The sequence below is a fragment of the Sciurus vulgaris genome (assembly GCF_902686455.1).
Source record: "Sciurus vulgaris genome assembly, chromosome: 6".
NCBI lineage: Eukaryota > Metazoa > Chordata > Mammalia > Rodentia > Sciuridae > Sciurus > Sciurus vulgaris.
In genome coordinates, this window is record NC_136466.1 from 9,852,164 (window position 1) to 9,873,152 (window position 20,989).

At 38.8% G+C, this 20,989-nt stretch overlaps 1 protein-coding gene across 5 annotated transcripts in view; it reads right to left on the reverse strand.

Moving 5' to 3' along the window:
* The window catches only part of RANBP17 (RAN binding protein 17), a 284,952-nt gene that overhangs the window by 75,163 nt on the left and 188,800 nt on the right, over positions 1-20,989 (reverse strand). For 4 of the 5 annotated variants that reach the window (XM_079145395.1, XM_079145396.1, XM_079145394.1 and 1 more), the window contains 2 exons: positions 13,671-13,734; positions 13,473-13,581 (listed from right to left, as the gene is read on the reverse strand). In XM_079145395.1, the coding sequence (XP_079001521.1) occupies positions 13,473-13,581; positions 13,671-13,734 (173 nt within the window). The remainder of the gene's footprint in view (positions 1-13,472; positions 13,582-13,670; positions 13,735-20,989) is intronic. The other variant, XM_079145397.1, reaches the window with a different exon arrangement.

Below are 20,989 nucleotides of genomic sequence, written 5' to 3' on the forward strand. Positions count from 1 at the left end.
ATTAAAGAAACAAAAGGGTCACCATGGTTTAACATGCAGGCATGGTACACTAGCCTCACACTGAGCTCCACGCAGGCTGAGATGTTCCAGAGGAGGTCAGCCTGCATCCACCTCCATGCCACACCTTGTGCTCTAGCTCATTGAATATTCTGGTACTTTGCCTTCTCTTTTGCACCAAATGAAATAGCAACATTACTTACCATCCATTTTTTTTTCTGGCTCTTTATTGGATCTAACAGACTCATGCCCCAGGCATTTCAGCTCGTTAGCTTCTGGGGCCCCCAGAGCTTCCCTGATGCTTCAAGGAAGGCCACTTTCAAAGCCTCAGAGACAAGGGTCCCCCCCTTCTTTTTAGGTGCCAAGGCCCTACGGGGCTCACAGACTCAGGTGCCCTGATAGCTCTAAGTTATTATTCTTTTTTATTTATGTTATTTTAAAAATTTAATTTATTAAATAGATGGCAGGGAAAATTTTAATCTGACAGAAAGGATAGGGTCCCTTAAGGGTCATTTTGGATTTTAACTACATGCTTCAGGGGCACACATCTTCCTACACCAAGCTTCCTCTACAAATGGACAAGAGGAAAAAGAGAGTTCCTATTAATTTTTCACTTTGAAGGTAGACTGTACTTTTCTCAAGGATTCTGCCCAAACAGAACCTTCGCACGTAGATATAGATATGTACAACTGATAATTTATATAGTTTTTTTTTTTTTTCAAAAGCAATTTCTTCTAAATGAGACTGGATTCCCTCATTTGTCCCAGGCCACAGGGAACCACTTTACTGATAAAGAAACAGCAAGGTAAGTGTCTTGCTAGAGAGGCGATGTAGCTGAAGGTGGCCCAGACCTCCCAAAGTCTACAGTATTAGGAGAGGCTTGACTCAGAGCATGAGTGAGGATCCAAGGTCTCAGAGAAGAGACCAGTGGTCCTCAGTTGCTGCTTGACCAAGCAGCATGAACACCAGCTGGGGACAAGTTAGAAGTAAATTTCCAGATTCCATCCCAGATCAGCAGTTCTATTCTAACAAGCTCTCCAGGTGATTCAGATGCCTATAACATTTGAGGAACACTACTGTCTACATTATTTTACAGGTAAGGAAACTGAGGGTCAAGGCCACAAATGCAAGTGATCCATGCCAGGATTCTTTGACTCTTGAGAAATGGCTGATCTAACTGACTCCAATATTCCAGGATTTCTCTCTGCCCTTCAATTTCACATACTTTGTTTCATGAGTCCAACAGAACCAGGGACTTAGCTTGCTCACAGAGATGCCGACAGGCCAATGAGTCTTTTCTAGTGTGTTGTTCTGACCACACAAGGCAGACCAAATTACAATCCCTGCTGTCAGCTGGCTCTGTGACCAGGTGAGACTGCTTAGATGAGCCCTCTTCTGTCCACTGGTGATGACATTAGACCTATATGGAAGTTGTTCTCATTTTTCAAGGCCTGCATCAAGGAACAGCTTCTCAATGTCTGAGTTAAGATGTCCCCAGTCCCTCTGCAAGATTCCCTTCTCCCTTTGGATTTCCAGGGCCTTTGGCCTCTTTCCACACCACATTTTTGTCTGGTGCATTTGAGTTGTAATAATGATGGAATTTGTTGTTACGAATTTATACGTGCACACAATCTAATGACATAATTTGGCCAATATCCCTTCCTAGTGCTTCCCCTTCCCTCATTGTCTCCAAACCCCTTGGGCCCTTTCCTCTACTCCTCTCTCTTTGATTTTTAGGAGACCCACACCCACCTTTCTTTTCTTTTTCCCTCTCTAGCTTTTGCATGAGAGAAAACATATGACCCTTCACCTTCTGAGTATGACTTACTTTGCTTAACATGATTTCTAGTTCTACCCATTTCCCTGCGAATGCCTTAATTTCAATTTTCTTTGTGACTAAATAAAATTCCATTTTGTGTATACACACCACATTTTCTTTATCCATTCATCTGAAGATGGACGCCTAGACTGGTTCCATAGTTTTTGCCTGACTTCATTTTATAAATTTTCAGGGCCTTGGGCACACTGAGCACACGCTCTACTTCCAGCCTTGTCTGACTTTTTATTAGAGCACAGAATTCCTAGAGTTCCAGGTCCCTAAGGGTGTATCTAGTATTAGCACACTGTGATGCCACCTCCATCATACGATCCCCGTTTGATCAGGGATCCTGAAGGGACCGAATGAGTTAAAGTTCATGTGCAGGGGGTGCGGCTTAGTGGCAGAGGCTAGCCGAGATGCACAAGACCTCAGTTTGATCTCCACCACCACACGCATACAAAGATAAAATTCGTACACACATATGTAGATTGTCAATTACCAGCCTACCAGGATCTAGGGCTTAGCTTTGGGAGAGGTGAGACTCTACCTCTTTGTGTTTCTCTGTGAAAGAGAATGATACAGGCTTTTGCAGTCAACAGACCCAGATGTGTGATTCCTCGATAGACTGTTTAACTTTGGATATTTCATTGATGATTCATCCGTAGTTTCCTCATCTATCAAATATGGATAAAAATACCTATCTTTGAGGTTGTGGTAAAAATTAATTGCTATAAAATATGCAAAAGAGAAGATGTTCAATTAATAGTAGGGATGGTACTGGTATTAAGTCTTTATTTTCTTCATACCTGATATAGACTAGCAGGCAAAGAGCTGAAGAAGACATGATGGAGTCCTGTGTAACACACGTACATTATATTTAACCCACACAATCCTACTCTAATAAGATAAAGTGCTTTCTAAACGTGGAGTTCTTAATGAGAACAGTCATAATTATCATTGTAAGCAGATAAGGCTGCTGGAAATGGGGAGGTCTATCTAAGCTTGAATCCTGGCTCTGCCTCCATTAACTGTCTGGGCCTTTGTGTCCTCATTTGTGATGAAGAGACAAGATATTTAGTTCATAAAGTCAGCAGTGAGGACTCAATGACAACACATGTGGCACTCTTCTTTGCTGGCACTTCATAAATGATAGTTATCAGCATTTTTTGTTGCCTTAAGTTTAACCGTACTTAGTGACTGGTAATCGAAAGAAGCAAGCTGAGAATGTGAGCTCAGAATCCTTTCTCCAGGAAGCTTCTCCAACAAAGCTTTTATTTTTCCAAGGGTAAGATGTTTACTCACAAGACAGATTCAGAGCTTTAACATCTTAACCCCTCACTTAATATTCTGAGCTACAGATCAAAAGACTTCCTGGCTCCACCACTTTCTCCAGCCAGATTTTGAGGCAAATGGATATAAGGAACACAAGAGATTGGACACTATGAAAGACAGCAGTGTGAGCAGCAAGTCCTGCTGAATATCACTTCCTCAGAAAGACCTTTCCTGACCACTCAATCTAGAGTAGTACCCACAGTATCCTTTCCCCCACGATACTTTAATCCCATAAATGACCTTACTTTTCTTATGGGACTTGCCTGCAAATCTACACATTTAGGCATTTCTTGTTTGTCTTCTCTATTAGAATATAAGCTTTGTGGAAGGAACTCAAATCTATTTTGATCATGGTTGTATTCCTCGTGCCTAGAAAAGTACTTGGCGCTCAAGAAATACTTTTGGTGTGACTGAATAACAGGAGTTAATTCCTGAGTGCCTATTATGTGCATGCAATGGATTTGGTACTGAATTTCTTGAAAAACATCTATGTGGCTCATACGCTACTCTATTGCACTGGTGCAAGTAATGAATAGTCACAAACAATCCCATGAAGTTGCATGATTTCCTTCATTAGCGAGTGAACAGAGAGGCTTCAATAGCTTGCCCAACATCTGCCAGCTGACACACGTCCGTGAGCTGGGGTCCCCAGGCAGGGCTGCTTCATTGCAGGCACATGCTCTTCCCCTGAATCTCTGCTGGGGCAGAAGGTGCCAGAGGTGTGGACTGAACTCAGCGCCACACAATCTTGAGTTCTGATCTGTGTCAAGTCAGAACAGGGCCAGGAACAGTCAGCTTGGTTCTGGTGAGGCACATGGACCCTGCTTCCTGTCGCCTCGGCAACTACAGGAGTTTGAGGTAGGCAAGCACCAGAAACTGTGCCTCACTGCTGCAAAGTCCACAATTCAGTTATCATTGTACTTCTGTTACTGGGACTTGATATATTTATCATCTAAGTTGGAAAACTGGCCATTTTTGCTTATATCACACAAACAACTTTATACAAACTCTATTAAAGATTTTTTCCTCATTTGTATTACCCACTTATTGTTTCTGATGCAAAAGGAGAAAACATGAGCTATCTTATGACTTCACATTCAAGTATATAGTCATATATTTAGTATGCCAAATGTATAACTCATGAATCATAATTGAAGCTGCTAATTTTTTTTCTAATGAAACAAGGGCTCAAAACCCAACATGATTTGAAGGTATAGTGTTAATTTACAGTATTTATTTTCATTGGAAAGTAAATACTAACATAACATTGTAAGTTCTCAGTAATCTATAAAAAGAAACAATGAATTCATTGGCTTTCAGGTAAAACCAAAGCTAATCATCTCTACTGGCTTTTCTGGGGATATGATTCAATAGGAAGTTACTATTTTTATAAGTTCCAAACATTTTTTTCCTTCAGATATTACATTAAAACAGAACAGTAAACCTTTTAGTATGTTGGCTATCATATTTTATTCGTAGGACATATCATTCACTATTTTGCACAGTGAAAACCTCAAGTGGTAGAACCACAGACTGGTACAGCCACGTACAATGGTGCAGCTACTGTGGACAAGTCTGGCATTTATCAAATCATTGGAATTGCCATTTGTCTCAGCAACTCCACTCCAAAAGAACCGAAAGCATATATTCACACAAACATTTACACAAATGCTCATAGTAGCATTATTTCATAATACCCCAAAGTGGAAACAAATAAAAGTCTAAACTGTTTATCCAAACTGATGAATGGAAAAGCAAAATGTGGTATAGCCATACAAGGGACTATTATTCAGTCACATAAAGGGACAAACTGCCAATGTGTGCTAAAGCATGGATGAACCTAGAAAACATGCTAGTGAAATCAGACAGACACTAAGGCCGCATACTGTATGATGTCATTAACAATAAATATCCAGTACAGGGCAGATCCATAGAGACAGAAAGCCATTAGTGGCAGGCAGGGGATGGGGACAGAGAAACAGGAGTGACTGTAAAGGCACAAGCTTTCTTTCTGGGGAGATGAAAATGTTCTGTAATTGCATGAGGTCATGGCTCCACAACTTTGTGAATATTCTAGACACAATACCACTGCAGTATACATTTAAAAGGGTGGATTTTGGCAACAGAATCTAAAACAACAACAATAAACCCCACAACAACAGTCTGGGTTTGCTCTCCCTTCCCATTTTAAATGTGTACAGAACATTGAAACTTCTCATTTCCTCAAACATGAGTGTAAATGGCAGCTAGATTACAGGGATCTGGGGAATCTGGCAAGGAGAAGCAAGTTATGGAAATAATTATGGTAATCATACATAGCAGTAGCCAACGGTTCCCTAGGATTTTCTATATGGTAAAATATGTGTGAAATACTTTAGCATTACTGATATATTAGTTTGGTAGGCAGAATAATCCCTCAAATATGTCCACACTCTCATCATCCAGACCTGGGAGTTTAATGCTATAAAGGCAAACTGAGGTATAGTTTGCTAACCAACTGATTTTAAATTAGAAAATTACTTGGGGTATCCAGGTTGGAGTGCAAAGTCATAAAGGTCCTTAAAAGTGGGAGAGAAGTTTTGAAGTGGGAGAACCACAAAGATGGCAGCCTGAGGAAGACAAGCGGAGGTAGCTGGACCCTGAGCCAAGGAAGGCAGGTGCCCTCTAGAAGCTATAAAAGGCTCTTCCCTAGAGTCTTCAGGAAGGAACAATTCTTTGGCCAATACCTTGGTTTTAGTTCACCGAGTCCCACTTGGACATCTAACCTCAAAAACTGTAAAACAGTACTGTGGTATTGTTTAAGTCACTAAATTGCAGTAGTTTGTTATAGCAGTATTAGGAAACTGGTAGATGAAGATCTGGTCCAAACTAAAAAAAATGAAAAGGGGCAAACAAGGAGACAGAGAGGCAGTGGTGAAGCCAATCCACTCAAAACTAAGCAACATGGGTGATCTGGAGGAGTCAGTGGCTTTTGCAGGTCTGGGCTCATACCGGCTTCCCACTGCTTCATAAGGCCCCACTCCTAAATTCCGAAGTCTAGTAGCATAAGGTTGTGGAGACATGTGCTTAGCTTGTCGTTGAAGGTAGTCCAGGTTGGGGCTTCATTCCAGTTTCCCTCTCAAGTGACTAGAGTTTGAGTCACCTCTGAAATGACTGGTGGCTTCAGACAGGACTGGACATTTAGTGTCCATCAGGAAGTGCCCTCAGTTCTCTGCCTCTGTTGGAAACAGCCCCTAATGCAGAGGGCAGAGCAGACTCATTAAGCAGCGAAGCTGCCACACCCTGAGTCCAGGTGTTGCTTGGTTGGCATTTACTAAAAGTGCTTACTCTGTGCCAGGCGTTGCTCTAGGTTCTTTCATATTTCTTTATCTTATTTAAATAACAAGATAACAACTCTTCAAGACAGATATTTCCATTTAATAGATGAGAAAAGTGAGGCTTCCTGAAATTCTGCTCCCTAGGGAACCAGGATGTTTACTTAAGTTCCTAGAGGAAAAACACACTGCCCAGTGCAGAGGATTGCTACTCCTTTTCTAACAAGCCTACCCTGCAAGTTTCACCCCTGGAGCATCTCATTCCCTGGGGTGCTCTGGACTCTCTACCCTCAAATCCAGGTAAGTTATTAAAACTGGATCTGGACTTAATGGGCTGCTTTCTGCCTACAGGGCCATCTAATTAGTCTTAATTATCTCATTATGGATTCTAAGTATTTCCAGCTGCTTCTTTACCCCTACTGCCCACTTCCTCCCCATCCCCCATGTCTATTTTCCAGAGAGTCTCTGCCAAGTCACGGACACAGGTGATAAAATGATGTATTCTATCTATCAGAGCATTCGTTATTTCTGATCAAGCCCCTCACTTGCTAAATCTTCCTGGGATCTATGTTCCTTAATCCATGAGAACAGGCTTTGCCCAATTATTAGACATAAGAACAAAGTTTTAAAATTACATCTGACTTTCACTAATCCTCAAACTGTAACATACCTACAGGGCAAATAATAAACATGAATCTGCTTATTGCAGGAAAGTTCAGAAAATAATCCTTTCTCTTTTCCTCTTGCTACCCCCAAGCCCTAAACCAATCATTTGGTCTAAATGGTTAAAATGAAAATAAAGCAGAAAAAGTTACATATCTTAACTGATTGAGAGGGTAAAAGTTGAAGGAAAAATTCATCAAAAGTGGGTATAGACATGTGGCCAGCTAGCTACCAGTTACATGACAGACCTTGGGCAAGTCATTTCATCTCTCTGAGACTCAGATTTCCAATGGAGAGAGAGCAGAATAAGACCTATTTAATATAGCCTATAATGAGAATTAAATAGGATAAGGGACATTAAAGTGTTTACAAACCAGTCTTGTAAACAAATGTTACCTATCAGTAATAAAGAAAAGGAAAAGCTCCCTTCCTCTGTGTATTTTTAATCCAATCTTTATTTACTATTTCTAGAATACATATTCAAGTCATTTACTTGCTATCCATAATTTCTCAAATTTAAGCAAGCGGTATCTTCAGGCACCAATTACCTGTTACAAGTCACAAAAGCGAGTGAAGAGCATGCTCCCTTCCTTTCTTGAGGTAGAATCATCTCTAAACATCCATAAGCACCATTTTAATATCAGTCTCCCCTGTCATAAAAAAAAAGACTGCTTCTTAAATACCTGAGGAATGCAAGGCTCACTCAAATGCTATCCACATGCTTCTCATCTAGGGAGTTCAATTTAAGGTGAAATTATGAAGTATTCAAGGAAAACAACCACTGGGGACACTGAGCAATTCCAAATTTGTAAGTGGTAAAAACTTAATTTGCAACTAATAATATTTGGTCCTCCACAAAAAGGAATGGCTTCATTACCGCTTCCCCACATCTACCCTCTTTGATATTTGTCAACTGAATTCACCTCCATTCAAATTAAACAAAATAGGAGGTATTTATTTATTCAACTATTTTATACTGAACAGCTCCCTGGAGGATCTCCATTTTCTGGCATGGGTAATATGCTTTCCCTTCGTTTATTAGATTGACAAAGCTAATTTTAAAATAACCCAGGGAGCTTTAAGTGATTCTTGGAAGGGCGAACACGCGTGCACATATGGTTGGTTACCTGTTCCTTTCTGCATGTGTGCTACTTTTGGAGAAGACTTTCTAGCATTTATTTTAATAATTTCTTAGACTACAAAAAGGATATGGACAACAACTTCCATGTTTTGAAACTTCATCATTCTAATGATGAAATGATTTCAATTCTGTTCTTCATACCAGTGAACATTTTGCCTATGTTAGTTAAAGCAATTTGATAAAACTGTACAACTGTTGATTGCCAAAAACCTCCCATTTTCATCTGAAATACAACCTGGGGCACATAGCATCTAATTAAATTCATACAAAGTGCAAATTATTGAATAGAAACCAAAAAGCATTTCAAAGTAAATACCAATTAACATGACACCCAATTTCTTTCTCCTTTTCTAATCACTCCAATGTGCATGGCTTATATACAAACATATCCCATTTATTTTGTAGGATTCAATTAGAATATGCTTTATATTTTAATCACAAGAACCATATCCAATGCTTCTGTAAGCAGGTTGGTGAGGTGTTTTTTCTATTTGATTCTTATCCCCATCCACGCATTCCCAAGATCAGGGATTGTAAAAAGCTTGCCTTGAGGCTGAGGGGGTGTGGCTCCTGCTTGAGACTTGCCTACTTGCCTAGCATGGGCAAGGCCTTGGCTTTAATCCCTTTTAAAGAAAAGTACGTCCTCAGATTTTTTGGTTTGAGAAGGATTCTTTTTCTCTTTACTTATATTTTGATTTCTTTCAGTTAACACATGGATCGGTACTGTTCTTGACAACAGCACTATCTTTTGCTCCTTCCTTCTGTGACGGAACACAGGATACAAAGCTCCTGAGCCATAGGTACAGAAACTCTAACAGCAACGTTCCGTCAACCTCGCTTGTGAGACAAGGCTTCAAACAACAAAAGAAAAACTGTACTCAACAGTCCTAGGCAAATGATCACCTGCATACTAAGAAAAAGCTGGAGAGCAACAGATGACACTGGAGTGGCCAAGTACAGCTCTTGCTCTGTCCAGGAGAGGCCAGTGATCCAGATTCTCCAGAGACCCTGCAGGCAGCTGATGCAGCCGTGAGGGTGATGGCATCTTTGTTACTGTGTACTTATATCTGCCCTTCATTCAACAAGCATTTAGTGAACAGCTACAACCGAGAGACACTGATGCTAGAAAAGCAGGAAAAAGACAAGATCAATGCCCAGAAGGATCCCAATGTATTTTGGGAAGAAAAGCAACCCTGGTTCTTGACATGAGAAAAGTGGCTCTAGTAATTTATACCAGAAACCACTGGATGCTTGCAATACATATTTAACTACTTAAAAAGGTAAAACTACTGATAAACATGGAAGCAGCTTCTTTGCAAGCAGTGTGAAAGTTTCCTGGGGTAGTTGCTCCGGTGTCCTCTGTATGTCAGACACCCCCGACCTATCCCAAGACCTCTGCGCACCAGGCTCTCCCACTGCAGTCTGCCTCTGTCTGTCTCACTCAGAATATCTAAAAAGTACTGCAACAGGACTTTTTATTACTAAACTAAAAATGTCAATTTATACTTCACATTATTCTGGCTTAAATATTTCAAAGGAATCTAATCCTGGCAAACTTAGTAAGATCTTATTCGTTATTCAAATAATGTGCTTACTTCAGTTTCTCATACCTCAATTTACTTTAAGCAATATTAAATAAAAGCAAATATACCTTCAAAAAAGTGCAACCCATCAAGATAAGTATCAATCAGCAGTGCGAGGAGGGAGCCTGCACACAGTGGGTGCGACCCTTTGTTTAAGCTACTAGAGAAGAAGGGGTTCCTTTGTGTGTGACAACCACATATGACAAAGGAGATCTTGGCCCACCCCACTTCCAGGTTCTCAAGATGAGAGACATGGGCCTATTTCTAGGAAACCGCTCCAGACTTTTCTCTTTAACTTTGGTGGCTCCTTTTCTTTCCTGAGTGAGACACTGCAATAGCATTTTTCGGGGTGGGAAACGGATTAAGTTGTAGAGAAGGTGTCATGATCTTCTTTAATGCCTGGAAAAAGAGGAAGACAAGAAAGGCAAGCTCCTCGAGGCCAGGGCCCAGCCGCCATTCACCTCGGTCTTGCGCCAGTGCGCAGCACAGTGTGCAATGCTCAGTGGCTGCGGAGCACAAGGACCGAGTCTGGGCTGCTCCTCTTCTTTCCAAGGAAACAGCCAAGAGGTAAAACAGGGCAGTGTGCAGGATGAAAAGCTGTCACTCAGTTAGATCTCCCACTTGCCTACGGTAGCAGATGACTGGGTTTTGCATGCCTGGTTTACACTCTTCAAATATTTATAGACAGTTCTCTTTGCCTCCAGCCTTAGTTGTCACTTAGCCAAGTTATACATACATGGTTCTTTTAATCTTTCCTTAGAAATCAATCCCACTAAGCTCCTTAATCATTCCAGTTGCATTTCTCTCAACTTTTGGCTGTTTGTCTTTCTGGTGATTTATTCTGCTGATATACATGAAAATAATAAGGATGAAGAACGTGGAGGGGTTTTAGTCGCCCTTCCATTTCAAGGTTCGATGTCTTTTTTTGTACAAAATAAAATTATTTATCTTCTTTCCTTTTGTATGATCACATTTGAAAACATTCGTATTTACGTTGACGGATCAATCAATACATTGCAAGAGAAAGGACGAAAAAACATCGTCAGTGTTATATACTCTAAGGATGATACTACTATTGATTGAACCTTCTCATGTGTCTATAACTGATTGATCTAACCCGAAGTATCCAAATATGGGGGAAGTGGGAACCCAGAGTCACATGGTCACCCAGAGAGGCTCATGTGCCCATCCTAAGGTTCTGTCTACCTGTGTATGCTTCTCATTAAATTCATTTTAAAAATAAAAAAGGCAAGACTTTTTTCTGGACAAGACCCCAAAAGCAAAAATAGATGAACGGGATTACCTCACACCAAAAGGCTTCTCCACGACAAAGGAAGCCATCTACAGAAAATAGGTACCAACCTATATATCTGAGTTCATATCCAGAATATATAAGGAACTCTAAAAACTCAGTAGCAAAAAACAACCTGATTTAAAAATGTGCAATTGATCTAAATAGACATTTCTCAAAAGAAGACACACAGAACAACAGACATGAAAAAATGCTCAACATCCTATTCATCAGGAAAATGAATATCAAAACCACAATGAGATACTACCTCACACTACTAAGGATGACTCTTATAAAAAATTTAAAAACCAAGTGCTGGTAAGAATGTGGAGAAAAGGGAACCTTTCACATTGCAGGTAGAAATGTAAACTAGTACAGTCATCATGGAAAACAATAGGGGATTCCTTAAATATTTAAAAATGGAACTACTATACGACTACCACATATACCCTTGGTATATATCCAAGGAAACAAAATCTCTATGTAGAAGAGACACCTGCACTCCCATGCCCAATGTAGTTCAATTCAAGCCAGGAAAAGGAAACAACCAAGTGTCCATCAGCTAGGGAATGGATAAAGAAAATGTCGTACTGGTACACAACGGAGCACTATTCAGCCATAAAAAGAAGGAAATCCTGCATTTGAGACAACATGGATGGAAATGGAGATCTTTTTAAGTGAAATAAGCCAGTCACAGGAAGACTACTACCATGTGATCTTACTCACAGGTCACAGAATTTGAGTGTAGAGTGGTGGTTACCAGAGACCAGGGAGAGCTGGGCAGTGAGCAGTGGATAGAGAAAGACATTCTAGTGGCTACTGCACAGGATGGTGACTACAGATGCCACGGTAGACACTTCAGAGAACTGGAAGAAAGGATATTCAAAGTTTTCACCAAAAAACCCCGAAGTAAATAAAATGAAAAAAAGAGTTTAACCTGACTTACACATTACACAATGTATACATGTATTGAAACATTAAGTGGCATCCCATTAACATACATAATTTTTGTTTCTCTACATTAGTTAAAAATAAATTTAAAAAAATTTAAATTAGAAATGTTAAAAATTTTACCATTATAAAAATAAAACATTCAAGAAAACTTCAAACAATATCTGGGGGAAAATTACCTATACACTACCGCCCAAAGACAAAATTTAGCATTTTTAAGTTATAGTTATCATTTTTAGAGTGCATACGCTTATTACCCACTTTATCATTTTAAAAGAACAAACTGTCACTGACGATAGCCATTATGTGGTAAAACAAATCTGAGCTTTATTCCTATCTACCTAAAATTTTACATCAACACATGGACCAACATCACCTGCACTGCCTCCCTATCTGCCCCAGCCCTTGGTAGCTACCCTTCTGTTCTCCAATTCTATAAGCTCAGTCCTTTTGGATTCCCTATTTGAGTGAGACCATGTAGTGCCTGGCTTATTGTACTTAACACAGTGCCCTCCAGATTCACTCACACTGTTGCAAGTGGCAAGGTTCCTTTGCTTTTACAGCTGAATGGCACTCTACTGTGTACACACGCCTCGCTTTCTTGACCCACTCCTCCACTGACAGATGCTCACGTCACTCCCATCCCTTGGCTACTGTGAACGGAGCTGCAGTGAGCGCGGGAATGCAGATGCTGCTCCTATATACTCATTTCACTTCCTTCGGAAGCACACCCTGCAGCGGGACTGCTGGGTCAGAAGGTAGTTGTGTTTTGAAAATTTTCAGGAACTTCCATACTGTTTTCCAAAATGCTTATTATAAAATGTAGCATTTTTGAACAATTTCATTTAAGCCTTTTTTTGCTGCATCTCCCCAGAATGTAAATGATCATACCATTTTCATTGTCTAATACTCTGCGCCTTTTACTTGATATTGTAACACAAAATTTCATGTATAGAATTTTCTTCAAATCATCATGTTTAATGATTACAGACCTTTTCATTAAGTAAGTGGATGTGCCATGATTTTATGATTCCCCATTGTTGAACATTAACATTGTTTTCATTTTTTCTCTAGTTTAAATATCACTAAAAAAATTCATAAAACTTTTCTGTATTTAAGATTATTCCTAGATCTGTAATTTTAAAATGAATGGATCAAAGGATACACAGATAATAAATTTTGAGGTAAAGAATCAAGAGAAGTGAAGTGAAAAATACCACCTAAGTACAAAGATTTGTCTTTTGGCTGTGATGTTAACCAGTGAACGCTCCAATCTTAGGAAGGCATAAACAACTGTCAGAGATGGAGAATTCTAACAAATTAAAGGTTATACCCACGCCGTCCCACTCTTCTCGTTGACTGAGCTGAAACTGAACCTTACCTAGATCTACCATCAGAAGGCGAGTGAGGGCTGTGTAGAAGGTTGTTCGGCACCTGAAGTCACTGAGACTGTAACTGTCACTGATGCCAAGAAAGGGGAAGTGTTCATTCTAATGAAAGCAAAAAGCATCCAAAGTTACCAATGCTTGACCTAAACTATCCAGAATATTCTAGTCATTGATTAAGACTTAAGACTTACCGTGTGGTTTTTCAGCATGAACTTCACAGCATCTATTTTCACAAGTTTTTTTAAGAGGATATAGGTATTAGAAGTTAAGGAATCCAGGGAAATATATTTGTCTTATCAGTATGTAATAAGTTACAAAATAATACTAAAATGGCATCGATTTGTACTTATGAAGAATAAATATTATTTCAAGAGCATTCCCATAGAAACATTTTTCATTCTGTTAAGAATGATAATCCATTATTAACCAGTGCAATTACTTTTCTATTTTATACATATTCTAGTTATGGAAAGGAAGAATGAATTTTATAATTAAGACAAGAACTACTTTACTGTTAATGTCTTGATAGTGGAAAATTAAAACTGACCCTTTTACATTTTAGGTATAACTTGAGAATTTCTTTTCACTTAATGTTATTTCATAATAAAATAATTATAAAATACCCACAAGAGGCTATCAAGGAAGAGAAAATTATTAAATTCTAAGAAACAATGAACTCAGTTAGCAGAAGGCTAAGATGAGAACATGGCAGAAGGAGAACTAACAGTTCTCAAGTGGAGTGGAAGGCGTTTTTCCTGTTATTCCACCTCATCTTCACAATTATACTGTTAAAGATTATTTATTATTTCTATTATGTAGAGAAGGAAACAAGCTCAGAGAATTGAGTTGCTTGCCCAAGACTACACAGTTGTGGGTTGGCAGTGCTGAGATTTAAGCTGAGGCTGAGCTCGGAAGACCATGCTCCATCCACTGTATTACACTGTACAGCTGAACTCAGAATAAGAACCTGAGAAAGCATAAACATGAACATAGGGCTTAAGTAATTTCTACTGAGATGTGGGTTCCAAGCACATCTACTCCATATGCAAACGCCCCTTTTCTTACTTGACTGTAGTCACTGGTTTCCTACCACAGCTGGAGCATCCTGGCCCTTCTCTACATTCCTGCTCTTGTCTTTCTTGAAGGCTGGCTCCATTCATGTCACAGTGAAAACCCTGGCTCCTTTCCTTCACATCATCTCCAAATACAGAACTCTGTACAGTGGCACTGAAAAGCGTAATTCTAAATTTTAGTAGCTGAGGTGTGGCTATAAGAGGACAGGAAACATGGGAGAACGCGGGTCAGAAAACCTGGGCTTTGGTCCCACTATACCATTCAATCAGCTGGATGAGCCTTGAGTGGTATACTCAGCCCAAACCTGAGATTCCCTCGTCAACAAACAAGGAGGAAACCCCTGCCCCAGCGGAACCTATGGGATTGTTTTCAGGATCAAAAGATGCAAATGTCTTTGCCATCTATGTTAGGGAAGACATAAAGATTCACAGACTTTACAGAATGGGTACTATTTGAAAGACTAATTTTCACAATCCCATGAGATAGGTAGTATCACTTCTTTTTTCAGATGACAAACTAAAAAAAAAAAAAAATTCCAAAACAAAAACAGTAGGCATGATTTAGAGTCAAGTCCCTCTGACTCCAAGGTGACTGCTACAGGTGCACATTAAGCACGTCTATGTGGCTCACCTTCATATTAGACTGACAACCTCCTCAGGGCAGGGCCTGCATCCATGCACTGCTCAGTGGGATTCTTGATGCATGTTTTCCTGGCAGGCTGAAGGGCAAAAGATCAGATCTGACAGGGAGCAAGTCTTCCTCTGCATTCAAAGATGCAGATTTGATGATTTTCCAAAATCATCAATCACTGAATAGAACTGTCACTCAAGCTTCACTCAGTTAAATAGGGGTGGGGATCAATAAACTTAGAAATATCTTAAGTAATTACCAAATACAAATCTCTTACAATTGCAAAGTTAAAAGTGACAGGGTCTATGGGTAATACAAATGCTGCCATTAACAGGAATCTTCCTGTCAGTGCTGTTAATAAACAGTAAGTCATGTTTTGACAATAGAATATTTATGGAAGCAATAAACAGAACATTCACAGGAAGAATCTCATCTGCCAAAGACACATTTTCTGCAGAACTGCATCTGTGCACTTTGTACCAAGGCCAGCTTCACTGCCTTTTAATTAAACTCTTAAAAAAAAAAAAAAGATAAAGAATTTTTACTTTTTTCAATGAACAAAAAAATGAGAATTCATCTGAATATTTATATTTCCTTAAAGCTAGATATGGTCTTAAAAGGACTTGTGATGTTTAAAAAAAAAAAAAAGGCAAACGGACACACCTTCATGATCTTTATGCTTTCATCTCATTCTTCTCTAAGAACTAGGGCTCTTGTAAGTTGTGCCATTTTAACAGGGTGGGAGCACTAGCTGGACTCCGGCAGCACCAGTTTAGATTTCGGAGGCTGCAGCTCAGAGCAGTAACCATGGCAAAGGTGCTAACTGCAATGGCAGTTGTATCAGAAGTCTTAAGTAGTCAGAGAATTCAGCAAAGGCCACACATGGAACTTTTAAGTGGTAGAGCCAAGATTCCTACCTAGGTCTGTCTTAAGGCAGAAACTCTCTTCACTAGGTTCCAACACCTCCATAGGATTTTAGAGAGGCTAGTGTTCGTTCCTTCAAAGATCTAACTAGCTCCTTGAAATACAACTGAAACTGGAACTAGGTCCAAAAGAGTCAGGGAAATCTCTTTTAGGAGGAACCAATTAGTTAGTGGGACACTCTCACGTTCAACTGAGCAAAGCTCACAGTTTGGCTAATATTAACCCACTAACCGAAATTTCCAGAAATTTCCTCTATCCCTGTGGTTATAAAAACAGAGAAAGGTGGAGGTGGTCTTCTTCAGGTTAGCATGACCAATGGAGAAAGGCCAAAAGAATGGTTTATCTTACAGAGGCTGAAAATTTGGAAAATGTGTATCCTTTGAAGAGGAGGATAACTAGTTGAGAATGCACTGGTTTCTTTGCACACAGAAGAACTACACACACTGCCATTACTATCTACACAGCAGTACAAAGTACAGTCTCAACTTATGATATGAAACCTTCGCTGACATCGACCACATTTCACCAAGCCTAAAGTGCCATCAACGTACAAGTATCATTGTTTTAGGTATATTAAAATAGAAAAACGTTATTTAAAATACCATCAACTCTAAGACATATCCTATTTACAAAAGTGTTAAAATGTGAAAAGTCTGAGAACTGGAATAGGATACTAAGTGTAAGGAGGTGGATAAAAGTTGATGAGAGAAATATTTAGTAAGCACTAAACAGGAGAAGGATTACAACTATTTCAGTTTGGGTTTACTAAATCTTTAGCAAGAACTGAAACTGTGAAAGAGACCTAGTTGTTTACAATGTGCCAAAGAAGGGAGCACAGTACCCTGTGTGATTCAGTGAGAGGTAAGGGCATCAAAAGAAAGGTACATAAGTGTCCTTGGCCCAAGTACAGAGCACAAATTGAGGGTGAATGGTAGATCAGGAAATCAGTTATGGGAACTCAACGTCAAGTACCATTAAAGGACTTGAATTCAAATCAATGATTTTACTTTGACCCAAGAATCAAGTGGAAGTGATTCTGCACTTTTGGGAAGCAAAATGATCAGATCAAAAATACTTGAGGAAGGTAATTGTGTGGAGCAAAGAATCTGAAGAACTTGGAGAAGGCCTAAATAAGGTTACAGAAGACAGGTAGAGGGGAGTCCCACACTTGACCCTGCCACAGAAGTGAACAGAGGAGAGAGCTTATGGGGCGACGTTTCCATGGTTGACAGAAAGCAAATCAACATTTCTTTTGATGATAAATGTTAATGGAAGTACGCCTGAGGGATGTATGCTGAGACTAGTTTTATTTAACATTCTCACAAACCATCTGGAGATGGTGGTATATTCAGCAGAATGAGTCAGTGCGTTTTAACACCGTTTCACAAAAGCAGAATTACTAGTGTTTACTACTATCTTCCTGTGACAGTCACCCCCCTTTTACTGCCACCTATCACTGTCATCTCATTCTGGACCTTCGCTTCAGCTCTCATCGTCTATTCTGTCTTGGCCATCATCACATTCAGGATCCCCAGCCTCAACGGTGGGAAGGTCAAGGACACGCTTGGGTGACTGGTTTGCACGTTACTTGGTAATTTAAAAAATGTTACACTTGATGGTTTGTACATCAGGCATACCTAAATAACCTTGAATAAAAGGGCTCCCTTTAAGTAGTCATATCATAATGTTAAATAACCACACTGTTTTTATGTGTAGAATTTCAGAAAATAAATATACAATTTATTTGTGTTAAATAAAAAAACTATTTTAGTAAAACAACTGACTTTGGGCTCTTAGGAAAGGAAGTCTGGAATCAGGGTCAAGTCGGCTAGAATTTAAAATCTGTGAGGGGAGAGTCTGTGTTCTATTTGTTCTTTTGTGCTGTCCTTAGTAAGCAAACACTTAATATTTGCTGAACTGAAAGAGGCCAATAAGATAGTCAATTATTAACATGAGTATGGAATTAATCTAAAAATCATCATTTTGTTCTTATTCATTGTTAAATCTAGTAAGTATGCATATCTGGTTATTTCATGTAAATGAAGAAGCAAAGCAAAGACAAATGAAGTCAGGAAAGATAGGGAGGTGGAAAAAAATAAAATCATCATGATGAATACATAAGTTGCTTTGATAGGAAACTGACTCTGGCTTGCAAAACCCAAAACAACTGAAATAAACTGACAGATTTATAATACATGTGGAAAGGAGTAAACTTCGCCAAATTCCAGTGTAAAGGCACTGAGGGAGAGTCCCAAAGTCTTAGAGTGAGATGGAAGCCAGGTGGAAGGGGTCCTTCCTTCCCACCACAGGCAGGCAGGCCAGCTCCCCAGGGTGCGGGTTGCACCTTCGAACAGGGCCCTGCGCCTAGGAAGGCCTGATCTTGGTTTACCACTCAGACTTAGAGGACTTGAATTATTAGGTAATTTTGCAGTAACATAAGAATTACTGAGGCTAGCAGCACTAATAAAGTAAGATTCATGAAGTGATATAGCACCCTTTTTATGGGACCTGTTATTTTGGGTTTTCTCAGTTTTGAGGATTATGTAGTAAAGGACAACTGCCAATAGTGGCCTGACGCCTTGTTACCAGATACTTGAAACTCAAAGTAAGACTTCATATTGCTTCATATTCAAATAACAATAGAAATATTGATCAATTATTTGAGAATAACCTCAAATCACAGTTAATGAACAAACAATTTTGAATCAGATTCAACATTTTCTTTTCCTCAGCATGTAAAATTGGTGATCTGATTACTCTTGTTCGATCCTTATTTTCTCTCCACTTTCCCCTGAAGCCTCTCTATCCCAGTCACTTGAATAATCTCATCCCTTTCCCATTTAGAAAGAAATTAGAACTTCAGACAGGAAGACGTTTCAGAGGGGAAGAATCGCCATGTAGGAAACGGTGTTGCGGAGGGCTGGCCCAGGACAGAGCTGCACTAGCTCTGCACATGTCAGAAAGAGCTACTCACGATGAGGAATTCTTGAAATTTCATCTTGGAAGTTTGAAGAGTATGTTAAAATGCTAAATGTATTATATATACCCTGCAATGAATCTGATAGAAAAATATGTTTTCTTTAAAAAGGGTAAATGGATTTTAAAATTACAATAGTCTTAGCAATTTAGAAAGTTCAAATTTGGCAAATGGCAACTTTGGGTTAAAAGGCAACAGGCTATTTCATTTCAGCCTGGGAGTTCATGGAAAGGCACCTTACCGTTTAGGGGATTCTCTCAAAAAAATGTCACGCCCGCCTATTACTGGTGTGGACAAAGTCCTAAGAAGAAACGAACATCTGTGGGAAAGTGCCTGGCTTTATGCTTAGGACATATAATTCAGCTCTATTTTCTAATTACCTTGAGGCAGAAATTCTCAAAGTATGATCAATTCCTGAGCCTATATCACGTGCCACTTGTTAAAATGCAAATTCTCAGGCCAGGGCCTAAGGCCTCCAGAGAAAGGAACTCTGAAGGGTGGGGCCTGACATCTGTCCTAAGGAGCACTCACATCCCAGTGCTCACTAAAGTTCAAGGGCATTGCTTGAAGGCAACTGAGGGCTTCTCAGCAATTTGTAAAATTGAAGATCTTTGGCGATTTCAATTTTGAAACAAGTGATCAGATAAAAGAACAACAAAATTCAGGGACTGGCTTTGGGCACCATAAACACCAAGGTCAGTTCACCAAAGCAGATAAAAACAGCAAATCCAAAACAAAGTATCTGAAGACAAGTACTAAAAAGCAATAAGGAACATTTAAAAACTTATGAAGACAATATGTTTTTCATTTACCTAATACCAATATTTTAAATAAAAACATTTTCAATATTAATATGTAAACATTTCCACTAATTGAGGCCAATAAGTGATCATTTTTATTTTGCATGACTTTCCACTGCTGAAGAATGCTATCTTAATTTTAACACAGAAATGACGCTTGCTTTAAAATCAAAATAAAAAGCTAAATTATAATGAAGAAATCATTTGGAAACAACAAAACATACATTAGGTAACCAGTGACTGCACTGAAATAGATACACCACTCACATATTCCATTATGTAAATGAACTCAAAGATATTTCATGACTGATCAGCTAGAAGGGACATAATGATTTATAATTCAAATAACTGAGCACTGAAATCAAATTGGGCTAATATATATTTCTAAATATGCAAACCTGAAATAATTGTTAAAAAATATAAATCAATGTACCCACGTTGAGATCATTTGTATCCCTTGCTTTAAAATGTTATAGCTTTTAAACTTTTATCTAGTAAGTTTTCTGAAAATATCTTTTTTTAACTTCAAGAAGTATTCAGAAGCAATAAACAGCTTGTAAAATAAAAGGTTATAATATTTGGATTAAAGAATATATAATAGGTATAATGTGATAGAAAAAGAATCTTAAACAGCAGAAACAAATAAATTAGGCATTATGCAAATTATACTAAAAAGAATACAAATCAAATTAATTTTATATTAAATATCAATTTCAACCTAAAAAAATGGGATAAATCTAAACAATAGCTATGTGCTATAAAATAACCAAGGCTTCCTTCCACATAATATGCTCTCCAAGTAATTCATTGTGAAAAGGCCGGAGTTTGCAATACTAGAAGTACTTATAAACCACTTCATATGTTAGAAATAAAGAGTATTTCAGCATTATTATTAGAAAAAAATATATAGGTTGAGTTTTTTTTTAATAAGAAAAAATACATATCTTAAAAAGCCAAAATGACCACTGGAATTGGGTTGTACATCACTTTCCAGTAAAAAGGAAAAACAGCCTGGACAGGTGTAATTTATCATTTTTCTGATTTAATATCAAAGAAATATATTAAAATAATAAAAAGAATCCTGAAATCCTCAAAATTTGTAGTG